This window comes from Rhinoraja longicauda, chromosome 30 (assembly GCF_053455715.1).
Source record: "Rhinoraja longicauda isolate Sanriku21f chromosome 30, sRhiLon1.1, whole genome shotgun sequence".
Lineage (NCBI taxonomy): Eukaryota > Metazoa > Chordata > Chondrichthyes > Rajiformes > Arhynchobatidae > Rhinoraja > Rhinoraja longicauda.
This window is the reverse complement of record NC_135982.1, coordinates 26517174-26530699: the sequence shown is the minus strand read 5'-3', so window position 1 is coordinate 26530699 and position 13526 is coordinate 26517174. Positions and strand designations below refer to the sequence as shown.

General features: G+C 42.1%; 1 protein-coding gene across 2 annotated transcripts in view; it reads right to left on the bottom strand.

The window, feature by feature from the left end:
- Positions 1-1071: 1071 nt before the first annotated feature.
- The window catches only part of fbxo42 (F-box protein 42), a 35811-nt gene continuing 23356 nt past the window's right edge, over positions 1072-13526 (bottom strand). For both annotated transcript variants that reach the window (XM_078425254.1, XM_078425256.1), the window contains exons 6-10: positions 13323-13433; positions 12544-12640; positions 10737-10793; positions 8010-8126; positions 1072-6574 (exon numbers count right to left, since the gene is read on the bottom strand). In XM_078425254.1, coding sequence (XP_078281380.1) covers positions 5426-6574; positions 8010-8126; positions 10737-10793; positions 12544-12640; positions 13323-13433 — 1531 coding nt within the window. In that variant the 3' untranslated portion in view covers positions 1072-5425. The remainder of the gene's footprint in view (positions 6575-8009; positions 8127-10736; positions 10794-12543; positions 12641-13322; positions 13434-13526) is intronic.

Sequence of the window (13526 nt, the reverse complement as noted above, 5' to 3'; positions counted from 1 at the left end):
TCTCATCAGATTATGCCTTTTCATCATTTTTCATTTCACATGTACTCAAATATACTGCATGGAAACAAGAGAGATTTGTGCACTGCTAGTCAAAAAATCCTGCTCGATTCAAACTAGCAGTGGCATTTCAGAAAGGTAATTGGGAAAGAAAACTAAATATCATAAAGACAGACGGTGATAATTTTCAGGGCATAGACCTCAGAACCTATGCAACTAACTGAGACTAAATGTAAATCGATCCAGCTCACAGGAGTTAAAATGTCACGTTGTGTTATTACAGACCACCGTGCTGTTTCATAAGGACAAAGGCCAATTAAATTCCCAGTAACTTTTTCTGAACGTTATCACCTCCAGTACTCCATAAACTCACCTGAAACATACACGTGGCAGCATATCCTATAAAGAAAATCCCATTTATATTTTGGTCTTATTTCTTGAGATTGAGCATTCTGAATTTATTCATAAAAGTTAATCAGATTTTAAATGCACCAGATTCTTGATTAATCCTTCAATGGAGTACCGAGAAAGAACAAAGTATGTTTCATTTACAAAACTATAGAGATTTGTGGGAAAAAAACCCCATTTATGTATTAAATGACAGAATTTGAAGAATTTTTCTTTGAATACAATGTCTTTTGGGAAATTCAGAGAATATTACAATGTGTATTTAAATATCTATCATTCCTTTAGTTAGGTTTCTTTCCCCAAATTTATTAAGATCATAAATGTTAAAATGTTTATTTATCCTCAGGGATTAACAGAATGATCTTCCAATATCTGCTTGCTCTTAAGATCCCATGTGAAATATTGAGCCATTCCAGGGGGCATTTCTCCAATGGAAAATACTTTCATTTGAAAAGGCAGTATGATTCTGACTTGGGTAGTGAAGACTTATTAAATTAGTGTAAGAAAATAACTGCAGATGCTGGTACAAATCGAAGGTATTTATTTCACAAAATGCTGGAGTAACTCAGCAGGTCAGGCATCATCTCAGGAGAGAAGGAATGGGTGACGTTTTGGGTCGAGACCTTCTTCAGACTGAAGAAGGGTCTCGACCCGAAACGTCACCCATTCCTTCTCTCCTGAGATGCTGCCTGACCTGCAGAGTTACTCCAGCATTTTGTGAAATAAAGACTTATTATATGGAGTACAAGAATCGTTCTTCTGAAGGGAGGGCAATTTAAATGGTACTAACCTGTGTTTGAAGTCCAATATGGAATTTGACCACTATTTGATCATTAAACAAAAAATGTAATGAGTATGAAATTGAGGGAAAATTTATAACAGTAGTATTAACAAAACTCAAAAATTAAATGTGCCACTCAAAGTTAAATTTAAATCGTTAAACAAGTACAATAATGAAAATATATATATTGATGGAAACGGGCCCTGAACTACTCTGCTTAATACAACAATGGGCATGATCTTCTGGAGGCAATAAGTAATCACAATTCAGGCTTTGAGTGTAGCACTTTTTGGGTTCGGGATTTAAGGTGCAAATTTGTATTGATATTGAGTTTCACAAGAGCTGAATTTGTGAAATCATCCGATACACAGCTAGCAGCCGAAGGCAAAGGGAAGCGAGAATCAAAATGTGGGTGTTCTCCAAGTACAGTTGGTGAATGACCAAGTGCCTATCATACGGAAATCAGGCCTGAAAGGCAAGCATGTGCAAAAGAGGAAAGTACTGATAACCAAAATACAGACAACTACCACACAGCTAGCCATCTGACAAAGGACATTACACGTGTCTTTGAATCAGACTACACACCATTCACCTGTAGAGTGAATGGATCCATAATGGCATGGACCTCCTTTTCTCATAGGCACAAATTGGCAGAGCATAACATTAAACAGACAGGGATACATGTTGATTCATATCTGGCTAGAACCATAAGACATACTACCAGTACTCTTCACTGTTTGTGTTCGACAACAATGCCTGTTACCCTTTTTTGGCCAAAGTGAGAAAATTCCCAAATCCTAACAAAGATCTGCCCCATCAAGTCCAATGTGTGAAATCAGATGATCAACCATTAACAAGGCCATAGTGCATTGTGGACCTGTCCACTAGATATCATTATACCACATTTGCAACAAATCGTTAACTGGCTCAAAACATCTATTAGCAGGCTTCAACTGTATAGAAGCAGTAGATACACAACCGACTCAGTGGCTGCATAAAAAGGGATGGATTCTCAAACTTTTAAGTATCAGTGGAAGGATAAGTAAGGAGATAGGAATAGCTATGTTTTAGGGGTAAAAAATATTGCATAGAGTTTGCTATGGACACAATTTTCGCAGTTAATCTCATGAGGAAAGAGGCCAACATAAATAGCACCAAAGCTGTGGTTATATCTGTGGAAAAATACAAATACATCTCACCACAGACCTCATCAAAGCAGAGCATAAATCCAATGAATTGAAGGATGTAACGTATTTACCAGATATATACCCATACCGCCAATAGTCTTGCCATAAACCAGGAACACATCAAAAGGTTAAAGTTTACACACCAGCTATAGTTACTTGATTCGGATTTGAGCAGCATTTTAGTTCATCCCTATATTTCCCTAAAATCTGTAGAAAATAAATCAAAGCAGCAGGTCTGGCAAAGGGATTATATCTGTGCAATGTAAAGCCCCATTATTGCAACACATTTGTCAACTTGGGCAGCAGTGCATCACTGCATGCACAAGTTTCCAGCAAATTGCAGCGTTTTTCTCAGAGCCGTGACAAGCTCCATTTCTCCAGAGGGATTCTCCCGGGTCCTCAAGGACTGTACAAGATTCTTCCGGATGTTTGGGGGAAAACTCAACACTTTAAAATTGCTACGCTGCATTTTGTAAGGATCTGTAGATCTGTAGAGAAACCAAAACAGCATAAAAATTATTTGGCTCCCTCTACTAATGTCACGTTATATCAAATGTTGTGCATTTTAAAGACGCGTCGGGTTCCAGCAAATTGCAAACCATCACACACACACACACACGCAAACCATCGCACGCACGCACATACGCACGCAACACACAAAGGCAGCTGAAGGAGAGCGTGAACCTCTGAATCTATTAGTTGGCTTGGATAGCTTTCTCTACAGTGAAGTTCACAGGTCTGAACAATTTTCTTCTAGATTGCTGGACAATATGTAAATGATTACACAAATACATGCTAGTAATCAAAACCTCACTTGCTCATCAAAATTTCTCGAGTTCTAATTTGAATCTTGGGTCACTAGCTCTCCATAAACTGGAGCAATTTCTTTGTCTGATGGCCTGCATTTACTGCCATCCATTCACAAGAGGTACAATTCCACATTCTTTACTGCCCTTGACTACATCTCACACAAGCTCCTCCATCCTTTTTAATTAGCAGTTTCTTACATATGAACAAGTCATAAAGTGAATGAAACAAGAACACCACGTTTGCCCACAAAGACAAAACGTTACGAGGGGATTGTGCACACACGCCTCAGTGTCATCTATGGCCCTAAATAAAGCCACTCTCTCTTACACTCATGAGGTTTTTACCCACAGCAGATCTCCTGTGGAATGTTGCAAAAGCTGGGATTCAATGTTGCGATCTCTCTTCTCACTGAAACTTGAGAAAGAAGACAGATCAGTGAAGTAAAATTAGGAGGTTATCTTAGCACTCAAAGTAACTTCAAGGGCACTGTGAAATCTATAGGAGAGGTAGGTTAATTCTGTCTTAGATTTCCCTTATGCAGTCTCACCATGGCTGCCACCAGAGATACTGCATATGAAACTGGGATTTCTGTGCGGGGAATTACATGTACAACACACCACAGCAAAGCAATCCTAAATGCAACACCACAAGAACTGTGCCTTGCAATAAAATGCCAGTAAATTATACTATCATCGTGTCTGGGCAAGACTGAAAATTCTGCACAAAAGTAACAAGAAAAACCATTCGGGAAATGTCGCCTGTGTAAATTTGCAGCTTAATACGCACTTCGTCATGGCAACTTAATTCCAAATTTAGTCTCTGTGGCAACTCCTGGAGATAATTATAAAGCAGATGATGGAAAAGGTGATGAAAAAGACAAATTCCAAAGTGATTTCAATAACACATTATGGTGCAAACACCCTTATTGTAGAACTGGTTGACAAAGGCCATCACATGTTGCCAACAGCCAGAACCAAAAGCTAAACTGAAGTGGAAAGATAAAACATTGGTTTTTTTAAACGAAAGAAACCTGCAACCATCTCCTAGGAGTTCATTATGATATTGAAAAGGAAATGCTCCCAGACAGCCAAACCAATTAGCTCCAATGTTTAAATATACAGAAACACCGTTTTCTACCTCGACTGAAATAAAGCAGTTTACCATATCAGACAACAGGCAGACTTTAATATACATAAGGGTTTCTGCACAATCTAACTGATTACCACCACCATTGCACTGTCAGTAAATCAGGCCTCCTTTCATTGAGATTGAATTTATTCCAAACAGTGGCAACAGGACTCAGTTGTGGGGCTTACAATCTCCCAAGTATTTCCACATCTTCATCAGGACAAGTCCAGAAACACCAATGTTGTGAGGTTTTCTGTCTCCTACCAATAATGGGACAGTTGGGTCGACCACCAGTGAGGCTTAGTGCTTTCTCCCCAGTATGTAAAGGTTACAACGAGGAATGGGCATCTCGGCATTCAATTGGACAAGTGTACCGCAGGCTTCATGCTGCCATCTGCAGTGAACCGCGCACATTAATTGTGTCCTTACTTTAACCTTCTCTCTTGATAATTACCTACACTGTTTCTCCTTAACAAATAAATTAAGTGATAGAATGCAGTCAGAGAAAATGTAAATGCTTGACAGCACCTTTCATTGGCATGTACGTATGTGTTAATTCACTGGCTTTGGGGTCAACATGGGAAATTCTTGGAGTGATTGGTTTATGTCAATTAGTTGGTATGATAAAGAAATGTCACAGAGCAGACTGAAGATGACAACCGAATTACTGAATCGCAAATTGACCCACCTGAATGAACAGGGCATTTCCTCCTGTAGATAAGCTGCAATTTCAAACTAGGCACTGCAGACTCCTGCAGGCTCACTGTGCCCTGCCAACTCAACTGCATTTGCTTCTAAAGTAAGATCTCACCTAGCTAAAGCGAGCTTGCTAACTTGTACCCCAACCCCACGTGTTTGCGGCAATGGGCGGAAGTATTCACGCGTCACTCCTTTATCCAATTATTGAAAGCAGCAGCAGCTTTCGAGAACACAGCGAGAATCAAATTAAGATAGATAAGTCTGGATATAACAAACTCACTGGAAAGGAGCAAAAAATTTGTGTTTTAACACAAACTTTAAACCACTTGCAGCGCAGTTTTACAGATAATGTTGTTGTTGAATTCACAGCTTCTGGGTGTGCATCAGGTAATGTGAAATACCTGCTGGCGGTGCATTATCTCTTAGCTCGCACAAAGTACAACGCATTGGTTTTTGGATAGTACTTCACATTCTGTTTCTTGTCCATCAGTCCTCCAAAAATGATCAATTCTCCCCTGCCTTGCACCACCGTGTGGAGGCTGGTTTCCGGTGGGCCTACAACCGAACCACTGTTGAAAATTTTCCAACTAACTTTTCCCATCTCTTTTGCATCCTTTATATCCAACACATACATTTGCATTGGCTTGCAGTTCATACTCTGGTACAAGGGCTTTCCTACATTTAGCGACTGAGGTGGGTGGTGGCCTAATCGGCGTGCAATAGGTGGCAGTGCATGTCCATCTGCCTGGGCGGGAGCTGGAGCAGGAGCAGGAGCAGGGCGCTGCGTTGTGTCAGTACTATTTGAGCTTTGACCAGGGTTTCCTGGTGAAACGGGTGAAGAAGCAGAACTCGAGCTGGCCGGCATGGCCGACGTTGAACTCTGTGGCAAGAAATCCTTCACTGCCTCCAGTCCTCTTCGAAGAGCTCCAGGTGAAACTGGACCCGAAGAAGCACTAGCGACGCGAGGTGGTGTGTGAATTCCATTGGTTTGCTCGGCGACATTCCCAAGGTTAATCTCAGTTCCTGGGCTTGTCACGTTTCCCTCCACTCCGTGACTGGACGAGGGTTTCGAATCCCAATTTACCAAGTCCTGGGACCTGTACGAATCTAATCCTGACTCGGCCTTCTGTTCCACTGGTGTGCTTTGCCTCGTGACTTGCGGAAGTCCTCCAATGCAACCTCGAAGATCATATCCTTCCACCACAGCTGATGTGATGGGGGATCCTGGTTGCACTGGGCTATCCAAAGAACCAGATAAGGAAACCGGGGATAATGTTCCACCATTTAAAACTGGTGACCTTTCTCCTTTCGCTGGAGATAGGCTGCCTTCCCGAGAACTGGATGTAGTCGGCCTGTGTGTCCTTGGCCTCAACGTGCCCCAGCGCCCGTTCACACACGGAACTTCGTCGGTACTCCGAACGGGGGACTGGGAGCGATGTTCCCTCATTTCTGCACCAAGGGCTGGTGGTGTGGCACTGATGGGAGATGGGCGAGAATGTAAGCTGGGGCTCAAAGGGGCTCTGCCGCTGGGTGCTTGGCTGAAGACCACCACACACTGTCCAACCTAGAAAGTAAATGAGAGAGATTAGCTCATCCTGTTCATATATAGCATGCATAATTTCCCAAAGGAATAAACAAAACATGAATCAAAACACGAACATAAAAAAGGAAGATAGTAGGATGTGTTGTGTGACTGGCTGTGGAGAGCCATGTCCATTAGAGTGACATTTAACAGGCATTTAGATAGGCATATGGATATGCAGGGAATGGAGGGATATGGATCACGTGGCAGCCTGTTCAGCATAGACATTGTGGGTTGAAAGGCCTTTTCATGAGCTGTGTTGTTCTATGTTCTGTAATAAAATTGCAACAAACTGGGATTGTTTGAGGAAACCTATGGTTAGTACTGAGATCTTAGTCCTCAGTGGTGATACATGGGCTTCTAGTGAGTGGCCCATACATGGGCCTCTAGTGAGTGGCCCATACATAGGCCTCTAGTGAGTGGCACAAGGATTCTGTGATAATATAGCAGCCTGTAAAGAGAAGGATCCTACATTCAAACCAGTGACCTGATGTGACGTTAACCAAAAGGTGGAGGACCACAAACAACTAGTGGTTGGAAAAATGGAATTCATACGATCTACAGGACTTATGGGAGCCACAATCAATTCGGGATTCAAGGGGGAAAGGATGGCGTACCAGAGAGGGGATGGGGAAGGAGAGGTGAGTCAGAGAGGGGAAGGAAATGAGTGGCAGAAAGAGGGAACAAGCAAGAGGGAGATGGGGATGGAGAGCAAGTGCTAGTTTGGGGTAAGATATATAGTCTCTTCTGTGGCAGGGGAAAATTAGATCAGGAGCAAGGGCAAGACAGGCCAGGCACAGAGAGAGGGAAAGAGGAGTTGTGTGAAGGGAAGAATTTCAGCTATTCAACTACAACTATCATTGCTGAAGTATTTTCTTGCATGGATTACTGCATACGAGCCAAATATTCTAGGTAATCTGATCTTTACTCCATAAGAACATTCTACTTTATGAATCTACCAATTCCAGGTAAAATTGGTCAATACAGAATGGGTCCTAACCAGGATATCTTTTTTTTTTTTTTATCACTTATAGCATCAGCCTTCAAACCATCTGATATCTGTTTAGTTTAGTTCACTGTGTTTATTAGTTTACTAATATCTGTTTGGTTTAAATACTGTGCGGAAATAGGCCCTTTGGCCCACCAAATCCGCGCCGACCAGCGATCGGCCCATTCATACTAGCAATATCCTACATACTTGGGACAATTTCACAAAAGGCAATTAATTACCGTCCAAACGTGCACGTCTTTGGAATGCGGGTGGAAACCGGAGGGAAACGCTACAAGGAGAAGGTACAAACTCCATACAGAGAGCATTGGTGGTGAGGATCGAAGCCGGGTCTCTGGCGCCGTAAGGCAGCAACTCTACCACTGCGCCGCCCTGCGTTTAACAAAACAACACATGGTTCAGGCTTACCCGACATGCCGGATGACACCACAACTCTGGTGCTCCATGCTCCTCATTCTCCACTTTCAGCTGTTGCCATGTCCAAGGGGCCACGCTCATATGTAGTAGCCATGCATCCTTAAACAACTATTTTGGAACAGTGACCAGAGAAAGATGTTAAGTCATTTTTAAGACAGCCATATTCAGACAGATTAACAATTCCAACATAACACCTTTAAGACCAATTTATTCACAAAATGCTGGAGTAACTCAGCAGGTCGGGCAGCATCTCGGGAGAGAAGAAATGGGTGAAGTTTCGGGTCGAGACCCTTCTTCAGACTGATGTCAGGGGGGCGGGACAAAAGGGGTAGAGTTCGGGGAAGGGGCCAGTGTACGTCTGGAACAGGGATTGTTCGACGTACCCGACAAAGAGGCAGGCGTAGCTAGGGCCCATGCGAGTGCCCATAGCTACGCCTCTGGTTTGGAGGAAGTGGGAGGAGTCAAAGGAGAAGTTGTTGAGGGTAAGAACCAGCTCTGCTAGGCGGAGGAGAGTGTTGGTCGATGGGGATTGGCTGGTTCTACGGTCGAGGAAGAAACGGAGGGCTTCGAGACCATCCTTGTGGGGGATGGAAGTGTAGAGTGACTGGACGAGGTAGAGTTCGGGGATGGGGCCAGTGTACGTTTGGAACAGGGATTGTTCGACGTACCCGACAAAGAGGCAGGCGTAGCTTGTACCAGCATCTGCAGTTATTTTCTTATACTACCTTTAAGACCAAACCTTGTAAACAAGGATAGACAACCAAATTCAACACCAAGCAGGGGATTATACTGAAGTACTTAGAAGTAGCTAAATTACTATTAAAATACAAAGTATTTTATTAAATTACTATTAAAATACAAAATATGAACATTGATTTCTCCAACTTTAGATAGTTCCTCTGTCCCTCTCTTCCCCTCCCCCTTCCCAGTTCTCCCTCTATCTCCCTGTCTCCACCTATATCCTTCCTTTGTCCCGCCCCCCTGACATCAGTCTGAAGAAGGGTCTCGACCCGAAACGTCACCCATTCCTTCTCTCCTGAGATGCTGCCTGACCTGCTGAGTTACTCCAGCATTTTGTGAATAAATACATTCGATTTGTACCAGCATCTGCAGTTATTTTCTTACATTAAAATACAAAGTACGTGCTAGAATAGGATAAGTGGTCAACCAAGAAAACCAAGCCCAATGCCAAAGTAGTCTCTGAACTGCCTATACTCACTTACGCTATAAAATAAGGCGCAGTTCTACCAATTTTACGGAAATATGTTATGAATTCTACTTGTATAAAAACACCATGAGAAAAGTGTATTTAAAATCTACAGAATCTCAAGATTCCAGCATTCAACTCCAATGCAGTCATGCTTTAAAAGCCTATAAAGGGGAGCTGTGCCTTTAAGTTTTCAAGAGAGAGTTAAATTTAGCTCTTAGGGCCAAAGGAATCAAGGGATATGGGGGAAAAAACAGGAATGGGGAACTGATTTTAGATGATCAGCCATGATCATATTGAATGGCAGTGCTGACTCGAAGGGCCGAATGGCCTACTCCTGCACCTATTTTTCTGTTGCTATTTTTTTCTAAATGTAGTGTTAATATATTACACAGCTGAAGCACTACCTCAATAGACATCCACTCAATTTAATTTCAGTTTTGATGTTTTTAAAATACATTTGATACATTTTAAAATACCATTTCTCTTAAAACAATAGGAAAGACGGAATTTATAACATGATGATTTATGACATTCAGTATTGTACGGTTAGATTATTAGCAAAAAGGCAAGCTTTTCAATCTTTGCTCCAGCTTTGAGTTAGATGTAGTAAAACAATTCCCTTTTTGCCTTTTTCACTGTACTTTATCCTGTGGACCTTAACATCGTGAAGCCCGCGGTCTCTGGTAAGAAGAGGCCGACTCGGGAGCTCCATGCCGCGGAGAGTGTCAACCGTCCCGACGCGGGGAGTTTTGATCATCCCGATGCGAGGGCCTCGGACAGTCGGCAGCGGCGATTGCGGACAGCCCCGACCGCGGGTGAACACAACGAGGAAGATGGTTGAACTTTATTACCTTCCATCACAGTGAGGAATGTGGAATCCGCTGTGGTGGATGTTTATGTTAAATTTTATTTTATGTGGCTGTGTGTCTTGTTGCTTTTTACTTAGTATGGCTGTATGGTAACTCAAATTCCACTGTACCTTAATTGGTACACGTGACAATAAATTGATCTTGAAATCTTGAATCTAAATGAGATTCTTTTCTGACAACCACATGATCTGTACATTATCGGCCCATTCAGAATGTGCTTGTTTCTTTCACTAATTCACAGAATACCTAAATGTATGCAAAGCTTTAAACTATTGAAAGGATTAAGTAACTGTACTCAAAAACACTTTTTTTTTTCTACTTGCATATGGCAAACTTTGTATTTCACCATTTGCAACTAAGACTCCAAGAGCATTAGGTTTGGTGAAAATATTCCAGTTTAAGATGGCAATACTAATATGCACTGCAAAAAACAAACTGCTGGTGTAACTCAGCGGGTCAGGCAGCATCTGTGGAGGGAATGGACAGATGTTTTGGGTCAGGACTGAAGAATGGTTCCCACACGAAACGTCATTTGAGGATTCTCTCCACAGAGTTGCCTGACCCACTGAGTTCCTCCAGCACTTTGTTTTTTACTCCAGATTCCAGTATCCAGTTTCGTGTGTCTCCACCGGTACTCACTGCATTAGGTCCTCCACAACCTCCCAGGATCAGGATAGTTTCATGGTCAATAATAATCTAGAGTAAAAAGTAAATATGTTTTGGTTAATGCCGCACAGATATAACTTTACTTATGCTACTCTGCCAGCTACTTCAAAAAGCTTCTTTTAAAATATAGTTCACACGCCTGGTGTCAACCAGATGACCTAGTTAAATCCAAGAGTGAACATGTCCAATAACTCTGCAAATCAAGGACTTGTAAATAGTTCTCCAAGTTTTTAAATTCTCTAACTTTAAGGAACAAAACCACCGAAGCAATATACAGGTTGAAACTCTCTAAACCGGCAACCTCGCTGATCCGGCAAGTTTTGAATCTGTGGTACAGAACTACACTAATTAATTAATTCTAACTAAGATCTAAAATTAACTGAGATCTGTACTCATTTACAGATAATTAACTTGGAAGTGCAGCTTCTGCGATTTCAGCTGACAGCATTTCCAACTTACGGAAACTTCAGATAACAAACAGTTCTCGGAACCCTTACGTGACCCATGGAGTGTCCACAATTAAACAGTGCAGTTGTCTTGCTTAGAGGAAGATGGCAGGGGCAACTGCTGTGGTCAGCATTTTCTATGATCCAGCACCAGACAGGTCCTACGGGTACCGGATTAGTTTCAAACCGTCCATAATAATAAAACTAGTAAAACTTACAAATATGTTTCTGAAGCTGAGGATGGCTGAACCATCCATCAGCCAATTCATATTTTTTTGAAGGATAATCAACGATAAAATGTCCAAAAACAACGTATGCCTTTCTTATTCAGATCATGTCAAAGAAGCCTCTATGCACATTTGATTGATTGAAAGATACAGCATGGAAATAGTCCTTTCAGCTCACTGAGTCCATGCCAGCCATCGATCACCCATTCACACTAGTTCTATGTAATTCCACTTTTGCATCCACTCTCCACATACTGGGCGGGGGCAATTTTCAGAGGCCAATTAATCTACAAATTTACAGGTCTTTCGTATGTGGGAGGAAACCCGAGCACCTGGAGAAAACCCACGTGGTCACAGGGAGAAAGTGCAGGTTGATTCAGAAAGCACTCAAGCTCATGATTGAAGCCGGGTCTCTGACACTGTGAGGCAGCAGCTCGATTAGCCATGCCACCGTGCCACCCACCATTCGCAAGTCCCCAGTTTGACAATACTTTCTGAAAGCGGTGCCTTTGGCAACACGGCAATCTTCAGTGACCCACTGAAGGGATGGATTAAAGTTTATGTTTAAGTCTCCATGTTAAGATTTGAATTCATGTGGCGTGGGTGGAAGCCAGAGCACCCAGAGGAAAACCATGCGGTCACAGGGAGAACGTACAAACTCCACACAGACAGTATCAGGATTGAGCCCGGGTCTCTGGCGTTGTGAGGCAACAGCTCTTGTAGCTGTGCCACTGTGTCTTAATGCAAAAAAATGGATAGTATCGAAAACAGCAATTCACAATCGGAAGTATTCCTAGCCTAAGTTGAATCAGTTTTATGATATTTTGCCTTAAAAAAATAATTTGATATTCCAGATACTCATACATCCCACATATATCAGCACCAAATCCCTGATATAATGACACCAACTGTGCACTGTGGATGACTCGATTGTAATCATGTGCTGTCTTTCCGCTGACTGGTTACCACGCAACCAAACCTTTTCACTGTACCTTGGTACACGTGACAATAAGCTAAACTCAACTCAACATAAATGTACATTTCCATTGCATTTTAAATGAGCAGCCTACACATAAAATGTGGAAAGATCATCTCTTGTTCACTCACCTGGGACTGCCCGCCCCTTGGATGTGGCATACTGCCCGTCGTTGCTGGTTTGGACCAAGCCCATTGCTCCATATCCAAAATCCACACCTCATTACTCCTGAACAGAAAGGTCAACGCAGAACAGGTCAAGATGGAAATAAGCAGCAAGATTTTGAAATCATAAACCATGCAAATGATTTCTCACCCAACAACCTTTCTATCCAGGAAATCCCATCAGCAATAATAAACCTAGCCACAATTAATATAATTAGGCACTTCACATGAAGCAGCTCTATGAACTCCTGGGAATCAATTCAAGAGCAAATTTACTCATCGTTTTTAATAACAATATATCTGTGCAATATATCTGGTATGGGAGAAAAAAAAAATGTAGGACAAGCAATCTGAATGGTGGGGGTAACCTAAATAAGACCATAAAACACAGGGGCAGAATTAGGCCATTCAGCCCATCGAGTCTACTCCGGCATTCAATCATGGCTAATCTACTTTTCCCTCTCCACCCCATTCTCCTGCCTTCGCCCCATAACTTCTGACATTCTTACTAATCAAGAATATCCACTTTAAAAATAGCCAATGTCCTGGCCGCCACTGCTGTCGGTGGCAATGAATTCCACAGATTCACCACCCTCTGGGTAAAGAAATTCCTCCTCATCTCTATTCTAAAAGTACATCCTTTTAATCTGAGGTCGCGCCCTCTGGTTCTAAACTCTCCCATACAGGATCTCATTGCATTGCATAGTTCCCATCTAATTTACCAGCAAATGGATATGTATACATACATTTGTCGAGACCCTAATGACCCTCCAAATACAATCATTTTATCTCCTATTACAGAAGATGAATGGCCAGCCATTGGAGGGGGTCCGTGAGTTGTAACAATGCAGTTCCACCTTCAAGAGAGGAAAGAAGAAGAGATTTACACTGATGTAAATACTCACAATTCAGTTTGTGTTCTGGCATACAGAAAACCACATTTAAAAGAT